This window comes from Poecilia formosa, unplaced genomic scaffold, assembly GCF_000485575.1.
Source record: "Poecilia formosa unplaced genomic scaffold, Poecilia_formosa-5.1.2 Scaffold383, whole genome shotgun sequence".
Taxonomy (NCBI): domain Eukaryota; kingdom Metazoa; phylum Chordata; class Actinopteri; order Cyprinodontiformes; family Poeciliidae; genus Poecilia; species Poecilia formosa.
In genome coordinates this window covers 32390-56248 of record NW_006800322.1, presented here as the reverse complement: position 1 = coordinate 56248, position 23859 = coordinate 32390, and the positions used below count along the sequence as shown (strand labels likewise).

General features: G+C 40.6%; 3 protein-coding genes across 6 annotated transcripts; 2 read left to right on the top strand and 1 right to left on the bottom strand.

Moving 5' to 3' along the window:
- The first annotated feature begins 680 nt into the window (after positions 1-680).
- LOC103154348 (SWI/SNF-related matrix-associated actin-dependent regulator of chromatin subfamily E member 1-like) lies at positions 681-11798 on the top strand. Of its 4 annotated transcripts, none has more exons than XM_016662670.1 (11): positions 681-783; positions 1332-1389; positions 2216-2259; positions 2885-2983; positions 5186-5278; positions 7278-7409; positions 8472-8643; positions 8985-9157; positions 9246-9347; positions 10101-10332; positions 10770-11798. In XM_016662670.1, exons 2-11 carry the CDS (start codon positions 1383-1385, stop codon positions 11096-11098), a joined length of 1383 nt encoding a protein of 460 aa, XP_016518156.1. In that variant the 5' UTR covers positions 681-783; positions 1332-1382; the 3' UTR covers positions 11099-11798. The 4 variants fall into 4 exon arrangements, with proteins under 4 accessions (XP_016518156.1, XP_016518157.1, XP_007575659.1 ...); XM_007575597.2 differs by having other exon boundaries at positions 682-783; positions 5186-5266; XM_016662671.1 differs by lacking the exon at positions 2885-2983.
- A 1204-nt stretch (positions 11799-13002) lies between these two features.
- On the top strand, positions 13003-19022 carry LOC103154379 (von Willebrand factor C domain-containing protein 2-like). The gene is made up of 3 exons (XM_007575641.2): positions 13003-13437; positions 13898-14027; positions 17734-19022. Exons 1-3 carry the CDS (start codon positions 13072-13074, stop codon positions 17961-17963), a joined length of 726 nt encoding a protein of 241 aa, XP_007575703.1. The 5' UTR covers positions 13003-13071; the 3' UTR covers positions 17964-19022.
- Positions 19023-19831: 809 nt separating this feature from the next.
- Positions 19832-23290, bottom strand: rpl23 (ribosomal protein L23). Its single transcript, XM_007575596.2, has 5 exons — positions 23189-23290; positions 22401-22484; positions 21366-21494; positions 20353-20466; positions 19832-19952 (listed from the first exon to the last, which is right to left on the bottom strand). The coding sequence occupies exons 1-5, from the start codon at positions 23199-23201 to the stop codon at positions 19870-19872; spliced, it is 423 nt and encodes a 140-aa protein (XP_007575658.1). The 5' UTR covers positions 23202-23290; the 3' UTR covers positions 19832-19869.
- Between the last annotated feature and the right edge of the window lie 569 nt (positions 23291-23859).

Below are 23859 nucleotides of genomic sequence, written 5' to 3'. Positions count from 1 at the left end.
TTATTATTATGTAAATAAAGCACAGTGTAGACATTTATCCATTCAGTTTTCATGTTTGTTCATAAATATCTATCTTTCCTCTTTGATAGTACCACTAACAATATGAGGTGTGTTGGTTTCTGTTAGATTATTTCCGCCATTTCCATGTTTATAAGTTTTCTAATTTTTTTTTCATCCACTATTGTGTTATTCCAGTCTGTCTCCTGTAATTTTAACAGCTTTTCGGTTTTACTCAAAGTGAATTCATGTAAGTTTGCTGACATGACATTGAAACATTACACAAGGATATAGAATTGATCAAATTAATTTAAAAGATGAAGTACTGCTGAGGGGACAAAAAACATTTCTTTTCACTGGATAAGTTTCCACTTAATCCAAAAGTGTTGTCTTCTGTCGTTATTATACTATTTTGTCAGTTTTTTTTTAAAGCTGTTTAAATATTTTCATCTACCACTGACTGTCTCTCCCTGACCCAACTGATTGAGCAACCTAGTAATAACAGTTAGAAAAGTAGTGATAGTAGTCTTTACTCAAAATTCTTTTGTTGTCTTACTTGAGTGATTTCTTGGACAGTTGCCTTTTAAGTATACTGAAGTAATGCTAATCTTGAGAACAATTTTTGGGTACCCTACCCATCCTGGACAAGAGAAAAATTCCCAGCGCCCATGTAGTCAAGCTCTTATTCTGAAAGGATAGTTTTGTTTAAACACTACCGGTTTGTGCGTGAAAGGGAGAGAAGCGGAACAGGCGGCGTCTTAGTCGAAGGGAACAAAGGGTGACAAAGTGAGTGTGTTAGTAATTTCTTAGTGCATATAAAAAAACACATAATTTTTTGCTTAATATTTAAATAAGTTGAATTAAAATGTACTAAATATGCTGGTTTTGGTTAGCTTAGTAGCTAGGCTCGTTGCTGAGCTCTTGATGGTCTGTTACGTTCTGATAACTGTTAGTTTAGCATCGCTAACATATTGATTCCATTCTTCCGACCAGAGTAAGTCTGTGAATAGTTCAGCAGCGGACTTATTTTGTTTCTGTTTATGTTTCTGCGTGTAAATGGGTCTTTTAAATGAACTCTGTCAGACTGTTTATGTTTACCGAAATTCCTCCGTATTAGTGTTAGCCCTTTAGCTAGCGGGCCTTGCCTATTAGAGTTAGCCTGATTTTCAAAAAGTCGATCGTCTTTCATTGCTGCTTATCGCAGATATCCAGTAATTTCGAGACCGCTTAGGAGTCCGCACATAATATTTCTTTAATTTAAACATTTTGGTTCTGATTCTTGTCTTTTAGTGGCTGAAAATGCTGAAGCCTTAAAGCTTTTTTTCTTTTTGCAGTTTAACCAACATGAGAACAGTCTGATCTCTGCGATCCAGAGTCCAGCAAAGATGTCAAGTAAGTATAAACGTGTAAAACACATTATTAATGATTTTGATTTTTACATTCATATTTCCCTTATACTGCTGTAAGGAAAGTTCTGTAACAATATTAATACTACAAAAAATACAAATGTTAAGCATTTTAATATGAAAATATGGGCCTCATTCCCGTGGACTAATCACTTAGTCATGCATTTCAGGATAAAATTTATTGTATTTACTCACCACTGGAGTACAAGATTAATAATATTATATATATATATATATGATTATATAATATTACATATTGTGTAGAATTATGCATATTATACAATATGTATAAGATACAATGTTATACATATTGTATGATATGCTTATAGTGCACATATTATACAACATGTATAATGTATATCATAATATGCATGCACATATTGCATAAAAGGTGTAATATATCCATATGACTGTGATCAGGACCTTTTTGTCTAATTACAATTCAGTAGTTTTTTCATCGGGCAGCAGTTGGATCATCTTCCAACTGCTTCCTGTCATCTTCTATATGGTTTGTGTCAGTGGCAACATCCAGTTGTTGGTCATGTGACTTGTGTGATAAGGAAAAAAGTGTTTCCTATGCAGTTTTGCAAAATAAACCAACTTTTATACAACCAAAGGAAACATCTCTTCCTAGTACCAAAATGTAGCATGTTTCTATTAAGCAGATTTCAAATAAATGTCAAATAATGAAATTTGACACTTCATTACTTTTGAAATGTCAAATTGCGCAATTATATGGTCAGTGGAAACGCAGCTGAGCACTGTGGTCAGACTCAGGTTGTCATGTGTCTCTTTTCTCTGCTCCTGCACAGAGCGCCCATCCTACGCTCCACCTCCCCCTCCCGCCCCAACAACAGTGAGTATCTAACCAGCAGCTGCAGCCTCTCTTCCTCCTAGCTGGTCAACAGCTGGGCTGCTGTCCTCTACTTTTTGCTTTTCCATATTCCTTCTCTATCTGAATTCACTAAGGTTGCCACAAATCTTGTTCAGCTCTCCATAATCACTTTGGCTCCTGCTTCTTCCCATCTTAAAACCATTTCTAGCCTTTTAACAGAATGTAGCTGTTTGAGTCAAGATCTCTATCCTCCTAGGTTGGGTAGAAATCTTTGTGAACTTGAGTCAGCAGTCTGTGTTTTTTTTTTTTTTGGCCTTTCATTTCCTCGCATTCACAGCAGGGTGCAACATTGTGAACGGTTCTGGTCCAGACACGGGTTTAGTTAAACGGAGTTTGTTCTCCGCAGAAACTAAACCAAGCTTTAATCCTCCATGCAGCGTTGACATGTTGTGCTCTCACTCTGAATGCCGGTCCTCTGGCCATTTCTTTCTTTTTTTCCTTGCATGTTGAGGTCATCAAAACAACTGCTCATGTTTTCCACTCCTTTTTGTTTCTTTCTTTTTACTTTTTTTTTGTTTGTCCGTCTTCCTCCTCTTGTTTGTGAGCCATTTCTCATTCGTGTTTTGTCTCATTTGTCTTCCATCAGCAAATGCCTTCCACCCCAGGGTTTGTGGGCTACAACCCTTACAGTCATCTGGCCTACAACAACCTCCGGCTGGGAGGGAGCTCCGGAGGCTCCAGCAGGGTAATGAATGGAAGAAGGATTTCAAAATGGGACTTGGAAATTTGGGGGGTGGTGGGTGGTGGAATATGATTTGATATGTTATTGACTTTTCAGGGAAGCATTAAGAAAACAATAATTATTTGTGTGAATGTAAAAAGGTTTTTTTTTTAACCCCTTTTTTTAAATGAGGCTGCATTCATTATTGAAATAATCTTCAACTGATTTAGTAATAAACAGGACTACAGAATACAAAAAGGCCATTTTGCTGAAAACGCAGAGCAGTAATTAAACCCAAACTGCACAGAAATATGGACATTTTGTATTAAGATAAGAAAATCAAACTTTGTCTGTAAACCTGTTCTACCTAGAACTTCTCGAGCAGCACTTTTAACTTCACCTGGTTCACATTCTGTTAAGAAATATGTCCAATTTTTAATCAGTAAATCCAGTAAATACTCAGCACATCAGTCCTCCACTGTATTGATAATTCCAGGAGAAAGAGCTGAACTCTTGTTGATGTCAGAAGGATTTTTAACTGCAGATCCTTTAGTGAACGATCAGACGTTCACTAAAGGAATGCTGTTATTGCATTTTAGGTAATAAAATGTGTTCTTCTTTCAAAGAAGGAGATGAATTATGTTTACTTGCGACAAGACATAGTGGTGCATCATGTTTGTTGCTGCTTTAGCATGACGCTACGTCAGGTGTTTGGGTTTCACCCCGGCTGCCCAGTTGGAGTCCAGCTGGAGGTGGAAATATTTGCTAGAATATGCCGGATTATAAAATGGCACACTGAACCGACCCATACCGTTGGAAATGAGAAAACAGGGCTGAGCTGTCCTCTGTGGCCTCGCCTGCTGTAGGTTTTGTTAAAGCTCAGAGTGGTGAGTACATTGTACGGAGGTAAAACATCACAAGTACATGAAAAACATGTACTAAATGCAATTAATATCACTTTTGCTATTTTAAGTGATAGTTTTTCATAATTTTCTTAAATTGTGCTGACTTAATTTTTAAATAAATGTTTTTATTGTGCTGGATGAAACCAGAAGATGCACCTAATAAAAGACACAAAACATTTTTTTTCTCTTTCCAAAGTAAAATCAGGCCAAACTTCTCTTGTTCTATTTCAGTTAGAATAAAAAAATTCTATTCCACTCAACAAGGAGACGGGTTCTGGTCCAGAGCTAAAGCTAAAGTCCTTAAGATGCTGTTGAAGCTGGTAGGACATCAGCCACATCCACATAGACATGAGAAGTCAGAATAAATGGCTAATGGCAATAAAACATGTAATGTAGACGCTCTCATTTGAATAATCTGGTTGGACTCAGCTCCATGGAAACCAAATAGTAGTCATTAAGAAATGCAGTAACATCCCAGCCTTTACTGGAGCATGGAGTGGGTCTGAAGACACAGAACCAACACACTACTGTGACTGGTTTTATGTTCAGTACAGATGGAAATACAAGTAGATTCTTCTTCACAGGTCTACACATGTCAGTGCGTCTGGATAAAGCCTGGTTCATATAAACGCATGGTCAGATTAATTTTGTGCCCATATAAATGATTCGTTCGGGTTATTTAACCCAAATATATTTTAATCCAATCAAGGAATTTTGCATGTGTAAACATAGCTGGTACTGACATGGACTGAAAGGCCACTCAGGAAGAAGGCTCAGAGCAATCCTACCACACTCTGAGGACATGGATGGAAACGTCTGGTTCTGAAGACATCAACAGATAAATTACACATTCTGACTTTTAGCAAATAGAAATATCAGTGATTGTAACTGACTTGGAACTAGAAAAGTTTGGTCTAACTTAACTTAAGACAGTGAGTGGGGGGAAAAAAACAGTGTATGTAAACTTGTGGTTTCAACTGTCATCTGCTCTTCATAACAACCCTGGAACAGACCTGTAGCATTTAGAGCTACCAGTGTTTTTAACACTCTCCTAATGACAGCCAGGGCGGCGCTCTGCTGCAAACAGCTGACTGCCTATTAAAGAGGGTTAAGGTCACTGAGCTGACACCATGAGGAAAGAGGGAGGGAGGGATTAGTGGTGTGTCTGATTGTTATCAGCGGACCTCCAGAGCTGGAGTTCTATGATCACTTTGTTCTTCTCTCCTCTTCCTCCTCGCCTGCTGTCCCTCCCTCCTCATCCCCCCATCCCGCTGTCCCACCTGAAATCCTTTCATTTCTCTTCTCCTCTCCTTTTCCACAGAACTCATCAGGGATCACCGTCCCAAAGCCTCCCAAACCTCCAGACAAGCCTCTGATGCCTTACATGCGGTACAGCCGGAAGGTAAGCAGGAAGGTAAGACACCCATCTACGGTGTCTGCTTTTACTGCTTGTCCTCCCCTCCCCTGACAGTCTGCAGGGGTTTGAGGGCGGGAAACAGCCAAGCCATGACGCCTCACCACCACCTCCTCCACCACCAAATGGAGCTACTCCACTCTTTTTCTGTCAGCTTTTAATTTTCAACAACCTCCAGCATCTTCTATTTCTAGATGCTACATTCACTTCCTCTGCTGCTCTTATTTCCTCTCTTGCTCTCATAGTTTTACAGTTCTAATCTCATCCTCACCTGCTGCTGAAGACATTCTGCTCTCTGACTGTGCAGCCATAAATCCATCAGCTCCATGTTTCACCTTCCAAGTGGATTTCAACGAATTTCAATATCAGGGAAATCCAAATCTATTTCAGTAATTCATTTCGAAGAATCAGATGGAGTTCTATGTTTCCAGCATGTATTTCAGTAAGTTTGGATTGTTCTAGCTCACAGCTATTAGAAACTCTAAATCGACTCGTCAGAAATTTGAATATTACACAGACCAACAAAAAAGATTTTTACCATAGAAAGATTTACCTTCTGAAAGGCATACCTATTTGTAAACATAGGCGGGTGCTGGCCTTTAAGCTGTCACTGGTCACCATGGTTACCTGTATTTAACTTGCTGAATCAGCATTAGCCAGCATGTTGTCATACAATAAGTTATGCTACCAAACTGACATTAGTGAATATCGTTGTCTGCAAGTGAGCGGATAAACAGGAAAAATGTCCCAAATTTCAGTGGCTGTGGCATTAATTACCAGAAATATGAAAACAGTTTTGTTCACTATAAGATCAACTCAGTGAGATGTGTTGAGTCCCTCTAAATAAGAGACACATATCCATGGTTTTTCTCAAACTGTAAATTTTTTACCAAACAATCATTCATTTTTAGCATGCAAAGGTCAAATGAAATATGATCATTTCTTCCTCTTTTGGTCCCAATTAGAGGAAAAATGAAGATATAGCTGCAGTCATCAGGGCTGTTGGTAAAATAAGCCATGAAATGAAAAGTGCAGCAGGCTGAACGGGAGGCAACACCAGACACTCTATGAAAAACCAAACCTCTGACCACACAAAGCTGCATGTGGGTGTAAATAACTTTATTAGCCTAATATTCAGTAGTTCAGTTAGAATGATGTATTGTTACAGTAGAGCAGGTGCTGAACTGGTGATTTCGCTAAATACTTTATTGATCCCAAAGGGAAATTAAATTATGTTGTTATCGTTATGGCTTTTAGCAAAAGAACAAAGTGTTAAAAATATTGGCAAAAATCAATCCAGCTGGACAGAATCCAAAACATGAAGGAGCAGTTGTCCAAAAAAAGCAGTTTTTTCCCAGAAAGGAAGGAGTGGAAGTTTGAAAACTGAAAAATGTCAATGAAAGTAACAGAGCTGCTCCAACGTGCTGCCACTCTGTTTATTAAAGCAGGTTCTGATTCTCTGTGGAGTGGGTCAGTACCAAGACATCCTGGAAAACAAAAGCAGGGTTTTCCATAAAGCTTGTCTGCAGAGGGGAAAGTGTTGGAGCGCTGCTCTGACTGGGAAGTCTCTCTACACCTCAGCAGCTTGGATTCTGTTCCTCTCCACTCTGCAGACTCCGAGACCTTCTATTTCCAAATAAAATGCAAATTTAATGTCATTTGAAAGGATTACTCTGACCCAACACACGTTTCCTTCCACCCATCTTTGCATTTATGTTCTTGGAACGGCACTGAACAGATATTATAGCAATAACCCACTTTAACTATTTTTGAATTGAATTACTGGGAAAAAAAAAACAACCTCTTTGAGAATATTATAATTTATTGAGATGCACTTTTTTGTTTCCTTAAGTCTTTCTGCAAAAAATAAATACTAGTTGACTGCTTCTGTCTTTGTTTTTTTCCTCCTTTATTTCCTTTTGTCTTCTTTTTCTCTCATTAAAGTGGATGTGATCTGATGGTGTGTGCCCATATGTTTGCATCTTCCATCACCCTAAAGGTATGGGACCAGGTGAAGGCCTCCAATCCAGACCTGAAGCTCTGGGAGATTGGGAAGATTATCGGAGGGATGTGGAGGGACCTGACTGACGAGGAGAAGCAGGACTACCTGAATGAGTACGAAGCTGAAAAGGTTTGTACTCTGACAGGCTCACTCCTTTTTGGATAACTTGAACACATCTACAATCTTTTTCAGCAGATTGGTTTTAGAAGCAGCTTTTCCTTCATCGCTTTGTTTTGTCTCAGATTTATGGGCATACCAGAAAAAAACTACGACGGTTTCAAATCAGGGCGTTTGTATGTTTTTAAAAAAAAGTTAGACGTGTTAAGATATATATAATTAATCCATCAAAATGAATGCATTAAAGTCCAAGCCCTAGTTATCAGTGTATGTTAATTCAGACAATATTTGATTAGTTTATATGTTGTGATGAAGCGGCAAAGTGCTTTTTCATTTATGTTACTCATAATGTACAACTAGTGAACAGTTAGACACAGGACTTCATAGAATGAATGATAAATCTGTAGTTTAATTATTGCAAGCTGTCTGCTCTCTCCTGCTGCTACCAAACTTGGAGGAAGAGTAATTATTTAATTGTTCACTTTAGTGCAGACTCAAAAAGGACATTTTGACATAATAAAGTCCAAACTGTACAAGAACCCTCTAAATTTTGTATACAAGATGACAAAAACCTTAAGTGTCTTCTACCCTAAATTTCCCAAGTGGCATAGTCCTAGCTTCATCTGATTATAATCTAAGAATAAAAAAAATCTCTTGTTATGCACATTTTGTTATCTGTTTACTTAATTAAGAAAGCAGTCATCAGATTAGCTCTGCACTGCACCTGTTGATAGGATTGTTTTTGCTGCAGATGCGTTCTTTACTATGATTGATTAAACATTCACTAAAGAAATGCTGTTATTCCGTTTTAGAAAGTTTTCCTATTTACAAACAGAATGAAATTATGTATTTTCATAGTGTAATGCATTTCTAAAGTTGTTTAAAATAACCTTTAAGTGGTTCAATTAAGAATCTGCAAAAATTGAGTCATTTTTTTTATCCGGTAAACATGAGAATAATCAATAACTGATTCCTAAATGAATGGTTCAGTTGGTTGACCCCTCCCAGTGTTATCCAGATGTTTGCTGATTCATTCCTGGAGGTTGGCTGCTAACGGAGCGTTTTTGCCTGCAGATCGAGTACAACGACTCGTTGAAAGCTTACCACAACTCTCCAGCTTACTTGGCCTATGTAAACGCCAAGAACCGCGCTGAGGCTGCCATGGAGGAGGAGAGCAGGCAGAGGCAGAGTCGCATGGACAAGGGGGAGCCGTACATGAGCATCCAGCCTGCCGAGGACCCCGATGGCAAGTTCACATTCACAAACCTCCTAAAACCCTCTGAGGACCAGCACAGGGACCTGACTTGGGGCATTCTAACTCAGTGGTCCCCAAAGTCGGTCCTGGAGGGCCGGCATCCTGCATGTTCCCTGGTGGTAGTAACAACCTTTTCAGCATGTCAGTGTTCTTCTTAGGCCTCTAATGAGCCATCATTTGATCCAGGTGCGCTAAACCAGGGAGAGAACTAAAACATGCAGGATGCCGGCCCTCCAGGACCGACTATGGGGACCGCTCTGCTAACTGGACAGCTCTGGTTTAGCTAGCTGCTGATGTTGAAGCTTGATGTTGGCTTTTCTTTCTGTGCCCAGACTACGATGACGGCTTTTCAGTGAAGCACTCGGCCGCCGCTCGTTTCCAAAGGAACCACCGACTCATCAGCGACATCCTCAGCGAGATTGTTGTCCCCGATGTCCGCTCTGTGGTCACCACGGCCCGCATGCAGGTCCTCAAGAGGCAGGTCCAGTCCCTCATGGTGCACCAGGTTGGTTGGCTGGATGAGGCGTGTGGCTGTTGGTTATGTTAAGGTTGATGGCGGTTTCCTCTGAGCGGCTGTCTGCGGGTCATTTCAGAGGAAACTGGAGGCGGAGCTTCTGCAGATCGAAGATCGCCACCAAGAGAAGAAGAGACGCTTCCTGGAGACTACTGATTCCTTCAACACTGAACTCAAGCGGGTGAGATTCCACTCAACGATTGGAACTAAATAAGATCCAGCCTCACTGTAGCTACAGGTGTAATGTGTGTTTGTGGAAATGATTATGAAATTCTAAAAATAGGATCAGGACATGTTTTTTTTCCCCCTGTCCTTCAGCTTTCTTCCAGTTCAGATATTGATTTTTTGTTTCTTACTCAACATTTTTGTCAGCCTTGATATTTTCTTTCTACATCTTTCCAATTTTATTCTTGTTCTGTGAAAGAGAAACTTTATTAATCCCATGTGGGAAATTATTTTGCCACAGCAACAACAAGCAAATAGATAAAAATGATTTTAAAAGAATGATGTGTAAAATATGATTATCCCTGACACACATCATAAGTAACAAGTATAGTCATAACAAATGTTATTTAATGACCTTGAAAATTCTCTCAATTATTTCTGCTGTTTGTTCTCTTGTTGAAGTTTTGTTATCCAATCAAATCAAACCATTAATTAAATACTTAGTGCTGGAATGTCCCAGGTTCATCCTAAATCCCGTCTCCAGGTCGCCTGAAGACGTTTTTAAACAACCAGTATCTGAGGCTAAACTCAGCTCCACATCCTCTTTGTTTTTGCTCTACAGTCATACTGGCATTTAAAAAAATTAAAATTGTATTGCCCACATCTGTTAAAACTGTGGAGGAAATATGTTGTTCATGTTGTAAAACCGTCTTGCCTGAACCAGGCCTGTCTGTACTCAGTGCTGCGTTTGGCCTTGTCTCGTGTGCAGCTGTGCAGCCTGAAGGTGGAGGTGGACATGGAGAAGCTGGCAGCCGAGATGGCAGCTGCAGAGGAGGCGGCCAGGCGGAGAGCCGAGGAACGTGAGCGAGAAGCGGCCGAGCAGGCGGAGAAAGCAGCACAGCAGCAACAGGAAGCTGCGGCCAACAAGGCTGCAGAGCAGAGCAACGCTAGCGCCACCTCAGGGAGCACAGAGGAAGACAAGCCCACACAAATGGAGACAGGTACTAATGCTTCCACACTGTGAGCGCGTCATTGTACAAGTTTTCCAACAACAAAACTTGTTGGAAAAGACAAGTTTTGTTGTTGACTTACCATCCAGAAACCCCTTGCTGCATTTTTGTTGGCTGTGCAGGAGGCTCCATGTCTGCTTTTCACATATGCACGGTTGTATAATTGCACATTTGTTTGAAGCCATTTTCACATTGTTGAGGGGGCGTGGCCAGCAGCTTGTTTGGTTTAAAGTGACAGCAGACTAAAACAGCTCATTGTGAAAGGAGCTCACAGTAGGCAGAACTGAGCAGTATAAAATCTCATTATCTAAGAATTATATGTGCAAAAAAATGTTTTGTATAGGCCATAGTCCTATCCTAACCTGTTCAAGAAACATGATGGGTCACCTTTAAGTGTGTAAACGTGTGTGTGTGTCCTGCTCCCCCAGATGAGGCAGCGCCGGCTGAGCCTCCCTCTGACCAGCAGTCTACTGCCTCTCCGCTGCCTGAACCCCCGTCTGCCTCTGACAAAGCAGCCCCACCCTCCGACCCCCCAAGGGAGAGCAGCACCCCGGTCAGCAGCGCCCCCAGTGATGACAGCAACAGCTTGCCCCCTCCAACAGATGGCAGCGTCGGGGCCCCAGCGCCAATGGACCCCTCAGTGGGACAGGAAGGCCCAAACCCTGGGGCTGCAGCGCCCCCACCCTCCTCAGAAGAAGTAGCCCCCCCAACACCTCTACTTCTGCCCAATCAGAGTAGCCAACAGTATGATGTGTGAGTTTAGTTAGAACAGAGTGGTAGCTGTAGAGGTGGGCCCTCTAGTGGTGAAGTTGTGAACCAGATGGGTTCATTACTGCTCCATCCGTCTCACCTGACAGACCAACGTTCTGCTAGTCTGTAAGGAACACACAACTGGTTCTGTTACTTCTTGCTTTCCTGTCACACACCTGAGACTATACTCCACCTGTAAACCTTCCCTTTTGACCAACTCAGCTTTTCTGAAACATTTCTGACTCAGCTGGCTGGAAGAAGCTCTGTTTGGTTTCTGTTGATTCCCAACCTTCTGCATGCTCAGCTAAGTATGATTCTGCAACAGTTTGAGGTTCCTGCAGATAAGAGGAACCTTTAGAATATGTGGAATAAAACTAAGCAAGCTGATATCTGATGACTTGGTGAGTTTAAAGTCAGCGTTGTCGTTTCATCCCCGTGTTTCTGCTGAAACACCAGATATGTTCTCTATGTTGTTTCTGTAATGGTTTTCCATCATATTTTCTACTGACTGTATCTTTTATTTGCCTGTTTCTGCTGACATTAGAATCATTTACATACATCAGAGAAGTGCATGGGCCACACCCATTCAAAGGTAACCTCACTTATCCATTCAAAGGACTGGTTTCTTACTTGAAATGGACCTTTTAGTAATCTGCCTCTTTTTGTACTGTCTGATCTTATCGATTCAAATAAATTTGATTTCCCAATCTGTGAGTGGGTGACTTTTTTTAGTTTTGATTTATCTTGATGTACTCTACTCTCAAAATGTTGGCCATATTTAGCTCCTAACATGCACTATGACCTTTCCATGTGAACTTATGTTCAGTTCAATTCATTTTAGTCATATTGGGGCAATTCAGTCATCTCAATTCACTTGACAAAATTTTTTAAAATATTTAATTTAGAATGAAACTGACATTTTTAAATGAATTACAAATATGGTGATCGTATAATTGAAAAGTGAACCCGCATTTGATGATTTTATGCATGTAATTTTTTTAATCGTTACAAAATCTGGGTTAAAATAGCTTATGTAATGTTGTCACACACAGGGAAAAATAAAAACAATGTTTACCATGGTAATCTTTCTGATTGACTGCCAGTCAAATGTATCACTTTGCTCCTCAAGTTAGAAATGGAAAAAGTAGAAAAACGCCAGAAGAACCATCCAGCAGCCCTGCTGGAAAAAAAAAAAAAAACTAGTGGAGACGAAATAAAAATTCATGGGATAAATATAAAATTATGACATTTTCTTAGCGACAGACTGTCGACCTGTCCAGGGTGACCCCGCCTCTCGCCTGGAACGTTAACTTTCTTTGTAAAACACATCAACACCAGCCACAGCTGAAACAAGGTGCTGAACGTCAGTAAACTAAATAAAAGCATAAAAATAGTGACAAAACTAAGCACACAATAAATCAGATTAATAAAGTCATAACTGTGACCTTCCTAAAATAATGGCCTGAATCCTAAAGTGAGTTTATTTGCCAGTCATCTGTTAGCAAAACGTTTTAACACCACGTGGCTTGTTGCCTACTAACATCAGAAAGTATGAGGTTAGCATTTATGCTAAATGAATGTAATAATTATTGAATAGTAAATAAAAGTGATAAAAAAGGGGAAAATTTAGTGTTATTCGTAGCATAGTCTATGAGTTTGCAAAGGTTCCCCCGGCCAGAATCTCGTGCCGTTTAGGGCCCCTGGTGTAAAGAACAGTTTTATAGTTCATGAAGTGGCAGATTGTTTCCAAAGTTCATTCTCTTTTGAGATCCAAAGAAAGAAAGAAAGACAGAAAGAAAGACTTTAGTCAGATCAATATTTTGGATCCATAAACACCCTGACACTTTTGAAGCCTCTGGGTGAACCAGAGGGATGCAGGGCGGCAGTGACGCCCCCACGCGCGTCACTGCCGCCCTGTCGGTGTGAGGATGCGCTCACAGGAGCGCAGCAGAAGCAGCCGCTCACTTCAACCTGGCCACCATGGTGAAGCGCGTGCTCCCCGGCCTCTCCGTCGCGCTCGCGGTGCTGCTGCTGGTTCCTGGGCGCGCGGCGCAGGAGTACTCCACCAAAACAGAGCCGGACTACGAGTTTGGGGACTACCGGGGCAAGTGGTGCATTGACGACCATGGCTTCGTGTACAGCATCGGAGAGGTTTACTACCCGAGCCCCACGGCGTGCCCCTGCACCTGCACCGTGGACGGCCCCGTGTGCGTCCGACCCAGGTGTCCCCGCATCCACCCGCAGTGCACGCGGATCAGGTATAAGGCGTGCTGCCCTGTGTGTGAGGCCATGGCCAGGGTCTGCGTCTACGGAGGCAAAACCTACAGACTGCTGGAGGAGTTCAGGGTGAGACAGAATCAGACTTCTTCATCCCTCCTCTCTGTCCGGTCCGGCCCCGTCCCGTCCCGCCCTGCCCCTCCACTCCCCGTGCCGGCGCACCTCATGAGGCTGACCCTTCGACTGATATTTAGACCTTTGCTGAGGTAGATAAGATCAGTGGATAAGATCAGCTTCACATTTAAGCATCAGCTTTTAAGATCTCCCAAAATTAAGGAAATCGATGCCGATTTATCGGTACAGCCCGAGCCAAATACCGTCTGCATGTTTGTTTCAAAGTCTTAATTTAAGTACAAGCAGGGGGAAAAAAAGCACATCAAGTTACACTATTGTTTCCAAACTTTTCTCCATCTTGTGACAATGCTTAATCTTTTCGAACTTCAAGGCGTAACTTTGTTTTCTATTTTATAATTGTTTTTGACATTTTCTGTTCTTAATAATTTGGTGCAGCATGTTTCGTGTCTTCCAGGTGTCGAGGTGTGAGCGGTGTCGCTGCGAGGCCAACAGAGAGGTGTACTGCAGCATTTCCGACTGCCCGGCCCCTCACTGCGTGAACCCCACCTATGAGCCCAACCACTGCTGTCCCATCTGTAAGACTGGTAAGACTGGTCCAGCTCCAGTCATGTCACTGTCAAACTTTACTGTCTTTGGCGATTTGAAATTAATTAGACATACTGCCACAAAATAAAAAAAAATAAAAAATCTGTATAACAAGAATAAATGTATTGAGTTACTGTAAAGTAATGTTTTGGTTTAGCTAAGAGTAACTCTTAACAAGAGCCAAAGTTAGAGGTTTTAATCAGAATCACTAAGTCAGAGCCCTACCTGATTATTAGGAAATAATAACCAAACAGCTCTCAGTGTCTGAGGTGTGTTATTATGGAACAATAGATGGAAGAGTGAATAAACAACAAGCCTTGCGCGCACACACACACACACATAATAAACATAAACAACTTTTCCTCATCAAAAACATACCTGTAGTGTTGCCTTGCCTTGAATTTTTTTCATGTATGAGAAATAATTTAATCTTCATGGCAACCATTCCACAGTGCAAAATGCCTGGGTGGACCTAGCCCCGCCCGCGAGATGAAGTTCCTCCTCTGAGCTGCAGCTTCCAAACTTCTGAGTCTCAGAGCAGTCCTCCCCCACTCAGCTCCTTCAGACTAGCCAGCAGCAATTGGCAAACCCCTGGTGGAACGTGGCAGCAATGGCATTAGTGCTCTCTAAACCCCACTAACAACGACTATCTCACCCTTCTATCCATCTCCAAGGACTGTACTGACATATCCAGGCAGGTTTGAGAGGAGAGGAAGAGAAAACGCGGACATAACGTTCCGAGCTCATTCTGAAAGAACTCAAAGCTCTGCGAAACTAATCTGATAAAACTTGGCACCAGCCTGCTTTGGGGCCCACTTTGGCCCAAAACGGTTAAGAATCAAAACACAGTAAAACACAAGCAAACAAACATCCAAATCGTTTTTATCTTAAACTTTTAATCCTTGCCCAGACTCTACCTCTTACTTGGGCTGTTGTCAGTAACGGTGAAGCTCCGGGAGTTCCTGAATGTGGCTGAGCAAAGACACAGTTCCCAGTTCAGATAAATCCATTTATATTATTATAAACAAACGTCACCTCAAGGCACTTTACAGGAAGAAAAGCAGCTGCTTCAGCCTGGTTATAACGCCACTGACAGCTGCCTGTGGAATACGCAGTGAGAGGAACTTTCTTGTCTGGATTTATTGTACAGGTCGCATCCTGTCCTGGTTCCAGTCTGAAAGGTCACCAAGTTCCTGACAGCAGACCCTTCTTCCACATATATTAGTAAAAGCAGCAGACTGAACTAGAATCCAGGGATTACAAGGAATGAACCAATATGTTGGTGTTGGAGTGTACAGTAAGAGAGAAGCATTTTAAGATGTGGGTCATTTAGCACATTAGCACAGGAAGGATTCCTAGACTGACTGAAGTCATGTAAAATTAGCATCCAGTTGGTTGCATCATTATGCTGTGATATCAGGTCTGTTTTGATGTATGTTGGTGTCAGATAATTCACCGGGTCACCTTTTTCACTCACAACCAGTCATATTGTTATTGCTGAGCATTTACTTACTTGCTTGTACATCACACTTCAGCAACAAAGCAGTTCAAAGTGCTTCACATCATAAAAACACAAAAATACAAAGTCATCAACAATTGAGAAAACCAGTCAACATTTAACATTTTGTCAAGTGCCATCAAAATATTAGTTAATGTTTCATTTATTATGGTTCAAAAGCAGAAAAAACCATGTGAATTTGTGTCCTAGGAGACCAGAGAAGGTTCATTTAACAGCAGCAGATCTGTAATGTGTTGTGGTGCTAAACTGGTCAGTGATTTGTAAATTAACAGTAATTTAAAGTCTGTTCTCTTCTCCATCACGTAAGTCGAAACCTCCAGTCAGTTGAGGTCATTACTGCAGCTGTTGTGTGTGTATGTGTGTGTGTTCACCCTGCAGCGCCGCTTACATCACCTCAGCCTCACTGCAGCTTACAGAAGCGTCCCTGTTATGTAACACATGTCCTCTCAGCCTTTAAGACCCTCTTAAATATTAGTGGAATTAGTGTGGAGAGCTGCAGAAAAATCTAATCATTTTGCACTGCTTCATTTCTTTTTCTTCTTTTCTTTTTTTTTAATAAGAAACACAAGTTGTAAAGCAATGTTCTGACCTCTCAACTGGGACCTGGGCAGGCTCTGAGTGTTGCTTCCTGGGTCATGCTGCTTTGGCAGTGAGACTAAATTTGTGCCATCCAGTTACGTCTGGACAGGCAGCAGAACAGATGGTTTGGTTTGCTGCGTCATTGTTTTTTCTTTTTTTTTTTGCCATCGCTCCAATTTCCCTCACGTCAGTTGTGTCTTGGTGAGATCTGGCTCCAGACTGCCTGAGCTTCCTGTCCCCTCCGCCTCCCACTGCTGCTAATTGTTTCAAATGTCGCTGCCACATGAAGGAACCACCTGTGACTGAGAGATGAAAATGATCAAATGTTTTTCTTTTTTTTTTTGCGTCATTGAAGTTCTTGCTGAAGTGATTACTACCAGGTGTGTAGAATCAAGAAATCACTTAAACAGAAACTGCCTGACAACATGAAGTAGGCTAATTTCTTTCCAATAGGTCAGCCACCAGAACTATTCAGAGAGTGCATCAACAGGTCATCTAAGATTCCATATAAAGACAGAGTTCATGATTCAACAATAAAAGAGGCTGGTCAAAATGGCTTCCATACCTGAAAGTACACAAAGAGCCACATTTACCTAAACACGTCTCGGTGTCAGAGATATTTGGGGACATATTCTGTGGACTGATGAGACAAAAGTGGAACTTTTTGGAAGGAGTGAGGAAGGAACTGGCATAGAAGTAACACAGCATTTCAGAAAGAGAACATCAAGACAAGGGAAGTTTATTTCTACTGCACATTTCAGGAGAAAAATTTATTCAATGTGCTTTACATGAGAAAAACAAAACAAACAAGCAATTTGCCATCATCAAAATCATCATGACAAAATACTGAGATAAAGGCTAAAATTCATCATTCGTGATCCAGGTATTAATCAAAGGAAGTGGCTCTGGTCCAAAAACAGTGTCTGTTTCGCCATAAAACCTGACGGATTGGAGTCATCAGGATTTATGGATAGACAAAGCTCGGTATCATCAGTATAAAAGTAAAAATTTATCCCATGATGTCTGGTGATTTTTCCAATTGGAAGCATACTGCAAAAAGAACTGGTCCAAGCACAGAGCCCTGTGGTTCTCCACAAGTAACTCTGGAAAGGGAAGATTTATCGTTTACATGAACAAACTGGAACCTGTCAGACGGACAGGATTTAAACCAGCCTGATGTTGTTCCTTTGATACCCACATACATGTTCAGGCCGTTCTAAGAGAATATTGTGTTGGACTGGATCAAAACCGGCTCTGAGACCAAAACCAGAACAGATCCATTATCTGAAGCCAAGAGAATATCATTAGTAGATTTCAGCAGTTCTGTTTCAGCGCTACGATGAGTTCTGAATCCAGACTGAAACTCTTCAAACAGGTAAATTTAGAAGATTAGATACAGGTCTGCTACCTTCAATGTATGTGGTTTACTTCTTTATTTTTATCCGCTAATAAGTAAAACCATTTTTTGTATTTGCTATTTTTTTTCTAAAAGTAACATTTTAATTGATTAATTAAAACAATAATGTGTAGCAATGTTCAAAATGATCAGAATGAAAGCCTGTGGAGAAGCACTGTGTGAAGCTCTGCACCGTCTCCTGTGCTTTTAGGTCCCAATTGTTTTGCCGGAAGCAGGGTGATCCCGGCAGGGGAACGCGTGAACATCGACGAGGAGACGGTGTGCTACTGCACATACAGGGATGGAACGTGGCACACCCACCCCCAGGCCACCTGCGAACAGCGCCCCCTGCCCAGCTCCACACTCCGTACCCGCACTGACGCCCCCATGGATGAGGATGTGGCAGGGAGACTGTTCCCTAGACTAGATCTGATACCCTAAAGCAAACTGACTGAAGCAGAGGTACTGGTCAGTTACAAACAACCCCCAGGTCTCAGTCAGTGGGACTCAGAGCAATGAATGTTTGGGAATCATGACTCCAGCCTAATGCTCACCAGCATACAGCATTATTTAAGTTCAGGTTCACTGATAAATAATGACATACATCCTAATGATGAAATTAGATCAAATTCGTTACTAACAACATTACATGGAGGAAATGATCAAAAGTGTCGGAAAAGTAGGGACTGTTGTCACAACTTCAAACAGGTGAAATCTGGTGGAAGGCCAGATTTTGCCCACATCTGTTGTTTGTAAAACACAGATTATGTTTTGTTTTTGTCAAAGTCAGAATAATTCCTGTTACAGACTGAAAAAACCTCATCACAGCAGAACCAGAACTGTTCTGATGCTCTCACTGAGACTACCTGACCTTTCTGTCTGGAACTCTGTGACACTAATCAACTGGAGTTACAGTAATGACATGTGAATAATGTACTAACAAAAATATATATTTACAAAAACATATTTGATTATTTTACCATATTTTTCCATATTTAATGTCCACATGCAGCAACACATCCTGACTCCATTCTGTCTCACCTGAGTGGGGCCACCACTGATCTGGTTAAGATAAACTGATCTTGGTAAAATAATCTATGATTATGATAAATTGATCTGGTTATGATTAACTGATCTGAAGTGATGCTACTGTGCAGGTCAGCCGATGTGATGAGTCACATTTTCAGTTATTACAATTATTGGAAAAAACAAATGAGAAAATTGAAATCCTTTAAAAAACGTGACTTGGACCTTATGTATTTAGTAGACATTTGTAGATAATGTGAATATTTTGTGTGGTGTTATTGAATTCTGATGAGCAAACAGAAATCGTTTCTGTAGAGCTGTATGTGTCGCATACAGATGTTTCATGTTTCCTGTTCTGATCCTGACCAAATCTTTTCTTAAATATCTATGTGTTCATTTATCCATCACTTTTTGTGTCCTTTACCTAGTTTTTGGACACCCATTTCCCTATTTTAATAAATCTCTTTAATTTTATTATGGCTCTTAATTTTGAACAATTCCCTCCCCCACTCAAGATTTTCATCTTTTAGTCACTTTTTTAAACTTTCTGAAGGCGCCCCCTACTGTTTGGATGACCTTCACAACACCTCTAGAATTGCCTTGCCCAAACCAGAACCTTATTTTCTAAACCAACCAATAATTTATCCAGGTCTTTTATAGATCAGCAGCCTAAAATGTGCCAGGCAAACTGTTTTTCTAGCTGAATCCAAACCTTTGCACCACATCTACAAAACAAATATTAATGCTGTAGTGATCAGGTCAGCTTGACTTATTTCATTAAAATCATGCACCAATTACCTACCATCTCTAAAACCCTGACCTGCCAATTCTGAGTTTGGCCAATACTGATTTTTTTTCTTTGAATTGTTAATATAGCAAGAAAGTCGCTTTGCTGGCAACAGTGGGGTCACCATTAACTGCAAACATGCAGAGATGAGCTGATGGGCCAGTCAGCCCAGCCTCTCTCACATACCAGAGATAACATCGACTGATCACTGATCTCCCAAAATTAAGAAAGTCAGGGTCGAATCTGCAGCACTGATTTTAACCTAAACATCTGAGTTTTTCTTCACCTTGACACCTCCAGGTTTTACTAAACATATACCCAACTAAACATTTAGATTTTAGCTCACATTTCAGTGCACCATCTAGTGGCAACTGCATACGTAATGCAGGATCATTTAAAATTTGAACACACAGAACCCATCACAGAACTCAGCTGTAGATGAACATTTTTATCCTGTCCCTTCTGGTATGAACACCAAACAAGCAGGACAAGCAGCTTGAGGAACAGTTTTTATTGAAAACAAACAGGTTCTCTTCAGGCGATGCTGCCAGCATTGGAGGCGATCCTGGGCCAAAGGTCAGCACACTCTTTGGCCACTGGTCCTGTGATGGCTGAACCTGAACATGGATGCAAATAAAAATATGTCACTCCTGGCCAAACATCAACCTGGTTTACCAAGCGAGACACAATTCAAAGGTTTTACATTACAACTGATAAGGAAGCCAGAAGATAATGTGAGATATGAATAATATGAATAATGTCTCATCCCTGGTTGAGATCAGTCAGTCACTGGATCACTGCTGTCTCACCCACAGAGATGAACTCAGTCTGCCCTTCTACGACAACTCACCCAGCCACTGAGCAGACAACGCAAGTGCTTTTTGAAGGGAGCGTTGGTTTAACAACTGCACCTAAACTAAACACGTGTACACAAACGTGTTGATGTCCTGGGACTGAACAGACCCAACCATGAGTGTGTTGGTGTTTCCCTGGTTTCAACACAGATCTGGAACCCACCTTTCATTTCTCCTTTGTTGTTGACGATGACACCAGCGTTGTCTTCAAAGTACAGGAACACACCGTCTTTTCGCCGATATGACTTCCGTTGCCGTATCACCACCGCAGGATGCACTGAAAAAACATTAGGAAACTTTTAGTTCATTACATTCTATAATGTAATGCATTCCATGCATTTTTTACTCCATTAAAAAATGGAGTAAAAAAAATCAAAAACCATTTAATAAAATTTACCATGAACACCTGATTATATTCCTGTTAATGCAGGACGATACAGCTGAAAATGTATCCCAATATAAGGGGTTCATATCAGATCATATAGATAATGATTAGTTTTTTTTTTGTCTTAAATATCTGACATGTTGCTAACTCCTGTCATGACCTTTCCTGTTTTAATTCAGAATTATAAGATTATTTTCCTGGCTCTCCCTCAGACCAGCTGTTAACACAATGCTCTGGAGGGTCAAAGGTCAATGCTTTTAGACCATAATACGTTTCCTATAAATCTCTGAGATGATCACTTCTGAAGTGTTAGACTGAAAAGTTACCTGAAACCTAAAATCAGCATGCAAGTCTATCAATAAAAATACACACAATACATACAAGATCAGTCAACATCATTTCTACTTGGCCAGTTAAATAGAAGCTCTCCTTTAAAATCGTTGAAAAGCCGCCATTTTTTGAAGTCAAAGTTTGGTTACAGAAACTTCATAATGCATTTTAATTGCTGTTTTGTTAATGTAGTTTGGATATTTCAAATATTTTGCAATTCCAGTGTTAAATGTTCTTTAGACTAACTTTTTTTTGTTGTTTTGACATTTTAGAGGTTGCATTATGTTTTTAAATGGTCTCAAAATGACATTATTACCATTTATTGCTATAATTTCTGGGGCAATTTATCATCCAGCATAATTTGTTTTTATGACGGCCTGTATTGTGAAGATTAACTGACGACACAGAAGCGTCGGTATGAGTTGAGGTGCTGCAGGCTGATGCAGTGTGGTCAGACTCACCCTTCTTCCTGAGCTCAGGTTTGCCTTTTTTCACTGTGGCCATAACCATGTCACCCACTCCTGCAGCCGGCAGACGGTTCAGACGCCCCTTGATGCCCTTTACTGAGATTATGTACAAGTTCTTGGCACCTGTGGAACAGATGGGGCCCATCAGTGAAAACAAGAATCACAGGAGACATGAAGACATTAAAGACTCAGCAGCTTGTCTCATCCCTGATTGAGATCAGTCAGCTACAGTGAAGCTGCCGTCTCACCCACAGTGATGACTTACTGTTTCCTTCTACGACAACTCACCCAGCCACTGGGCAGACAGAGCAAGTGCTTTTGGAAGGAACGTTCGTTAGAAACAAAACTCACCACCATTTTGTTTCATGTGGAACAATGGCTCTCCAAGTACAGTACTGCCTGAACTTGATTAATAGTTTAAGAGAAAGTGACATGGGAGCTGGGTACGCCATGAGAGTCATACACACACACTTAATACCAAAGCGTGTGATTTAAGACCCAATATGGGGGAAAATAGACATGCATAACTTACTGTTTTAGATTTAGACTGCTAAATTTAGGTTATTTACTTTTTAAAGACCCCCTCTCTGATGACATCTTTCACTGCACCCTGGAGGTCCATCATTAAGAGACACAACATCACTTCAGACAAGAAGTCCTTATTGAGACATTCTTAAACCAGGTGAAGTTTCATTTCATTAGTATGTCATTTGGCATTTATTAAAAACAGCAAAAGCAAGAATTAAAATTTTTTGAGAACCTTCACCAGTCTTTGTGGCTTTAAATGAAAAACTCCCATTCAGAGCTTCATACACACACGTCTTAAAAGTTAGTATGATACAGAGATGCAAATGTAGAACTCGGCATTTACCGGTGATCATTGGAAACCAAGAAAATTAAAAAACTGAATCCTAACAATGTTGGTAGCAGGTTATTGTTCTCACAAGATGCTTCATTCAGTCATTATCCATTGAAACATAATTCTCATCATCATCTGCTGTTTATACAAGTACATCTTTGGCCTCATACCTGTGTTGTCAGCACAGTTGATGACCGCTCCCACTGGGAGACCCAGTGAGATACGGAACTTTGCACCAGATGAACCACCACGTCCTGAAATAAAGAAAACAACATGATCTTCTGCCTGGAACCTGTCCTGAAGATTACTTCAACTGCAAAAAATATAAGTAATAAGTTGGACTGTCACCATGTTTGCAGATCAGCTGTAATAAGCAACTTGAAAAACCGGCTTAGTATTAACAATCACTGAAGTGACCATGTGAAGCTGTTTGCTAGTCTGTCTGCTCAGTCAGTTCTAATACAATCACTCATTAAAGTTAACAAACCCATGTGTTGTCTGACCCGTGGATCTATTAAATGAGTGCTGAAAAGCCTTGTGAATTAATTGCAGTAGTTTTCCTACACCACTCACGTTGCTAGCTGCCGCTAACTTTAATTACATTCAGTAAACATATTGTGAAGCACAGCAGCGTTATTCAAAGCCCAGGTCAAATGGAAATGAAGCAAAGAATGGTTTACTGTGTTCTCAGTTGATATCGAAGAGAACGCGCAAACAATACAGCTTTAAAAATTAATTTAGCCGCCATGCTACTTGGCCCTGATAGACAAATATGGCGGCCGTCACCAGAAAGGCGAGATGCTATAAGACTTTAATCGCTAACTACTTTGAGAAATCTACAACGGGCAGCAGGAACACATAATATAGATTACTTATTCACACTTCAGTAACATCACATTCTCTACAATATGATAAAAAACAGCGGATGGAGGTGGATTTTACAGGCAGTCTATCGTACCTCTCTTGGACATTGCTGCGGCAGAGAAAGAGGAAGGCGGAGAAAGGAATTGTGGGATATAAAGTTGAACACAAATCCATCCGGGTCATCAGTCTGTGAGATGTTCAGGTGCTGTTGGAAAAATGTAAACCACGTTACCAATCAATTCGAGCAACTTAATCTTGTTGTTTTTTTTTAAATTCCAGTCTATAATTTATAAATACGTAAAAAAAAAGTAATAATGATAAACATAAAGCAAAACTCATGCTATTTACTATTTTAAACTCTATTCAACAGTTTCTGTGTAGTTTAATACCATTACCCAGATGTTTTGGTTAGTGAAGAGTACAATAGATCCCAACTGAAGGTTATGGAAAGAGCATCCAGAAACAAGTAGTAATTTATTCTGGAGTTGTCACAAGATGATTTAGGAAAGAACGTAATAACTTTATAATTATGTGTCATTTTATGTGATTTTTCTTTCTAATTTTTATACACATTAAACATTTGTCCACTAGGGGGCAGCAAACAACTTTAGGTTTCCACTGAGCTCTTTTCAAACTTCGAGATGAAGTTACAACCTAACTGGCTTTTTATATCTGTGCTGAAATGATTTGGCTTTGATGTTATGTAAAGCACAAAATATAAAATATTTACTAATTTTTTGAGAAACGTGAAGCCTGTGACATCAC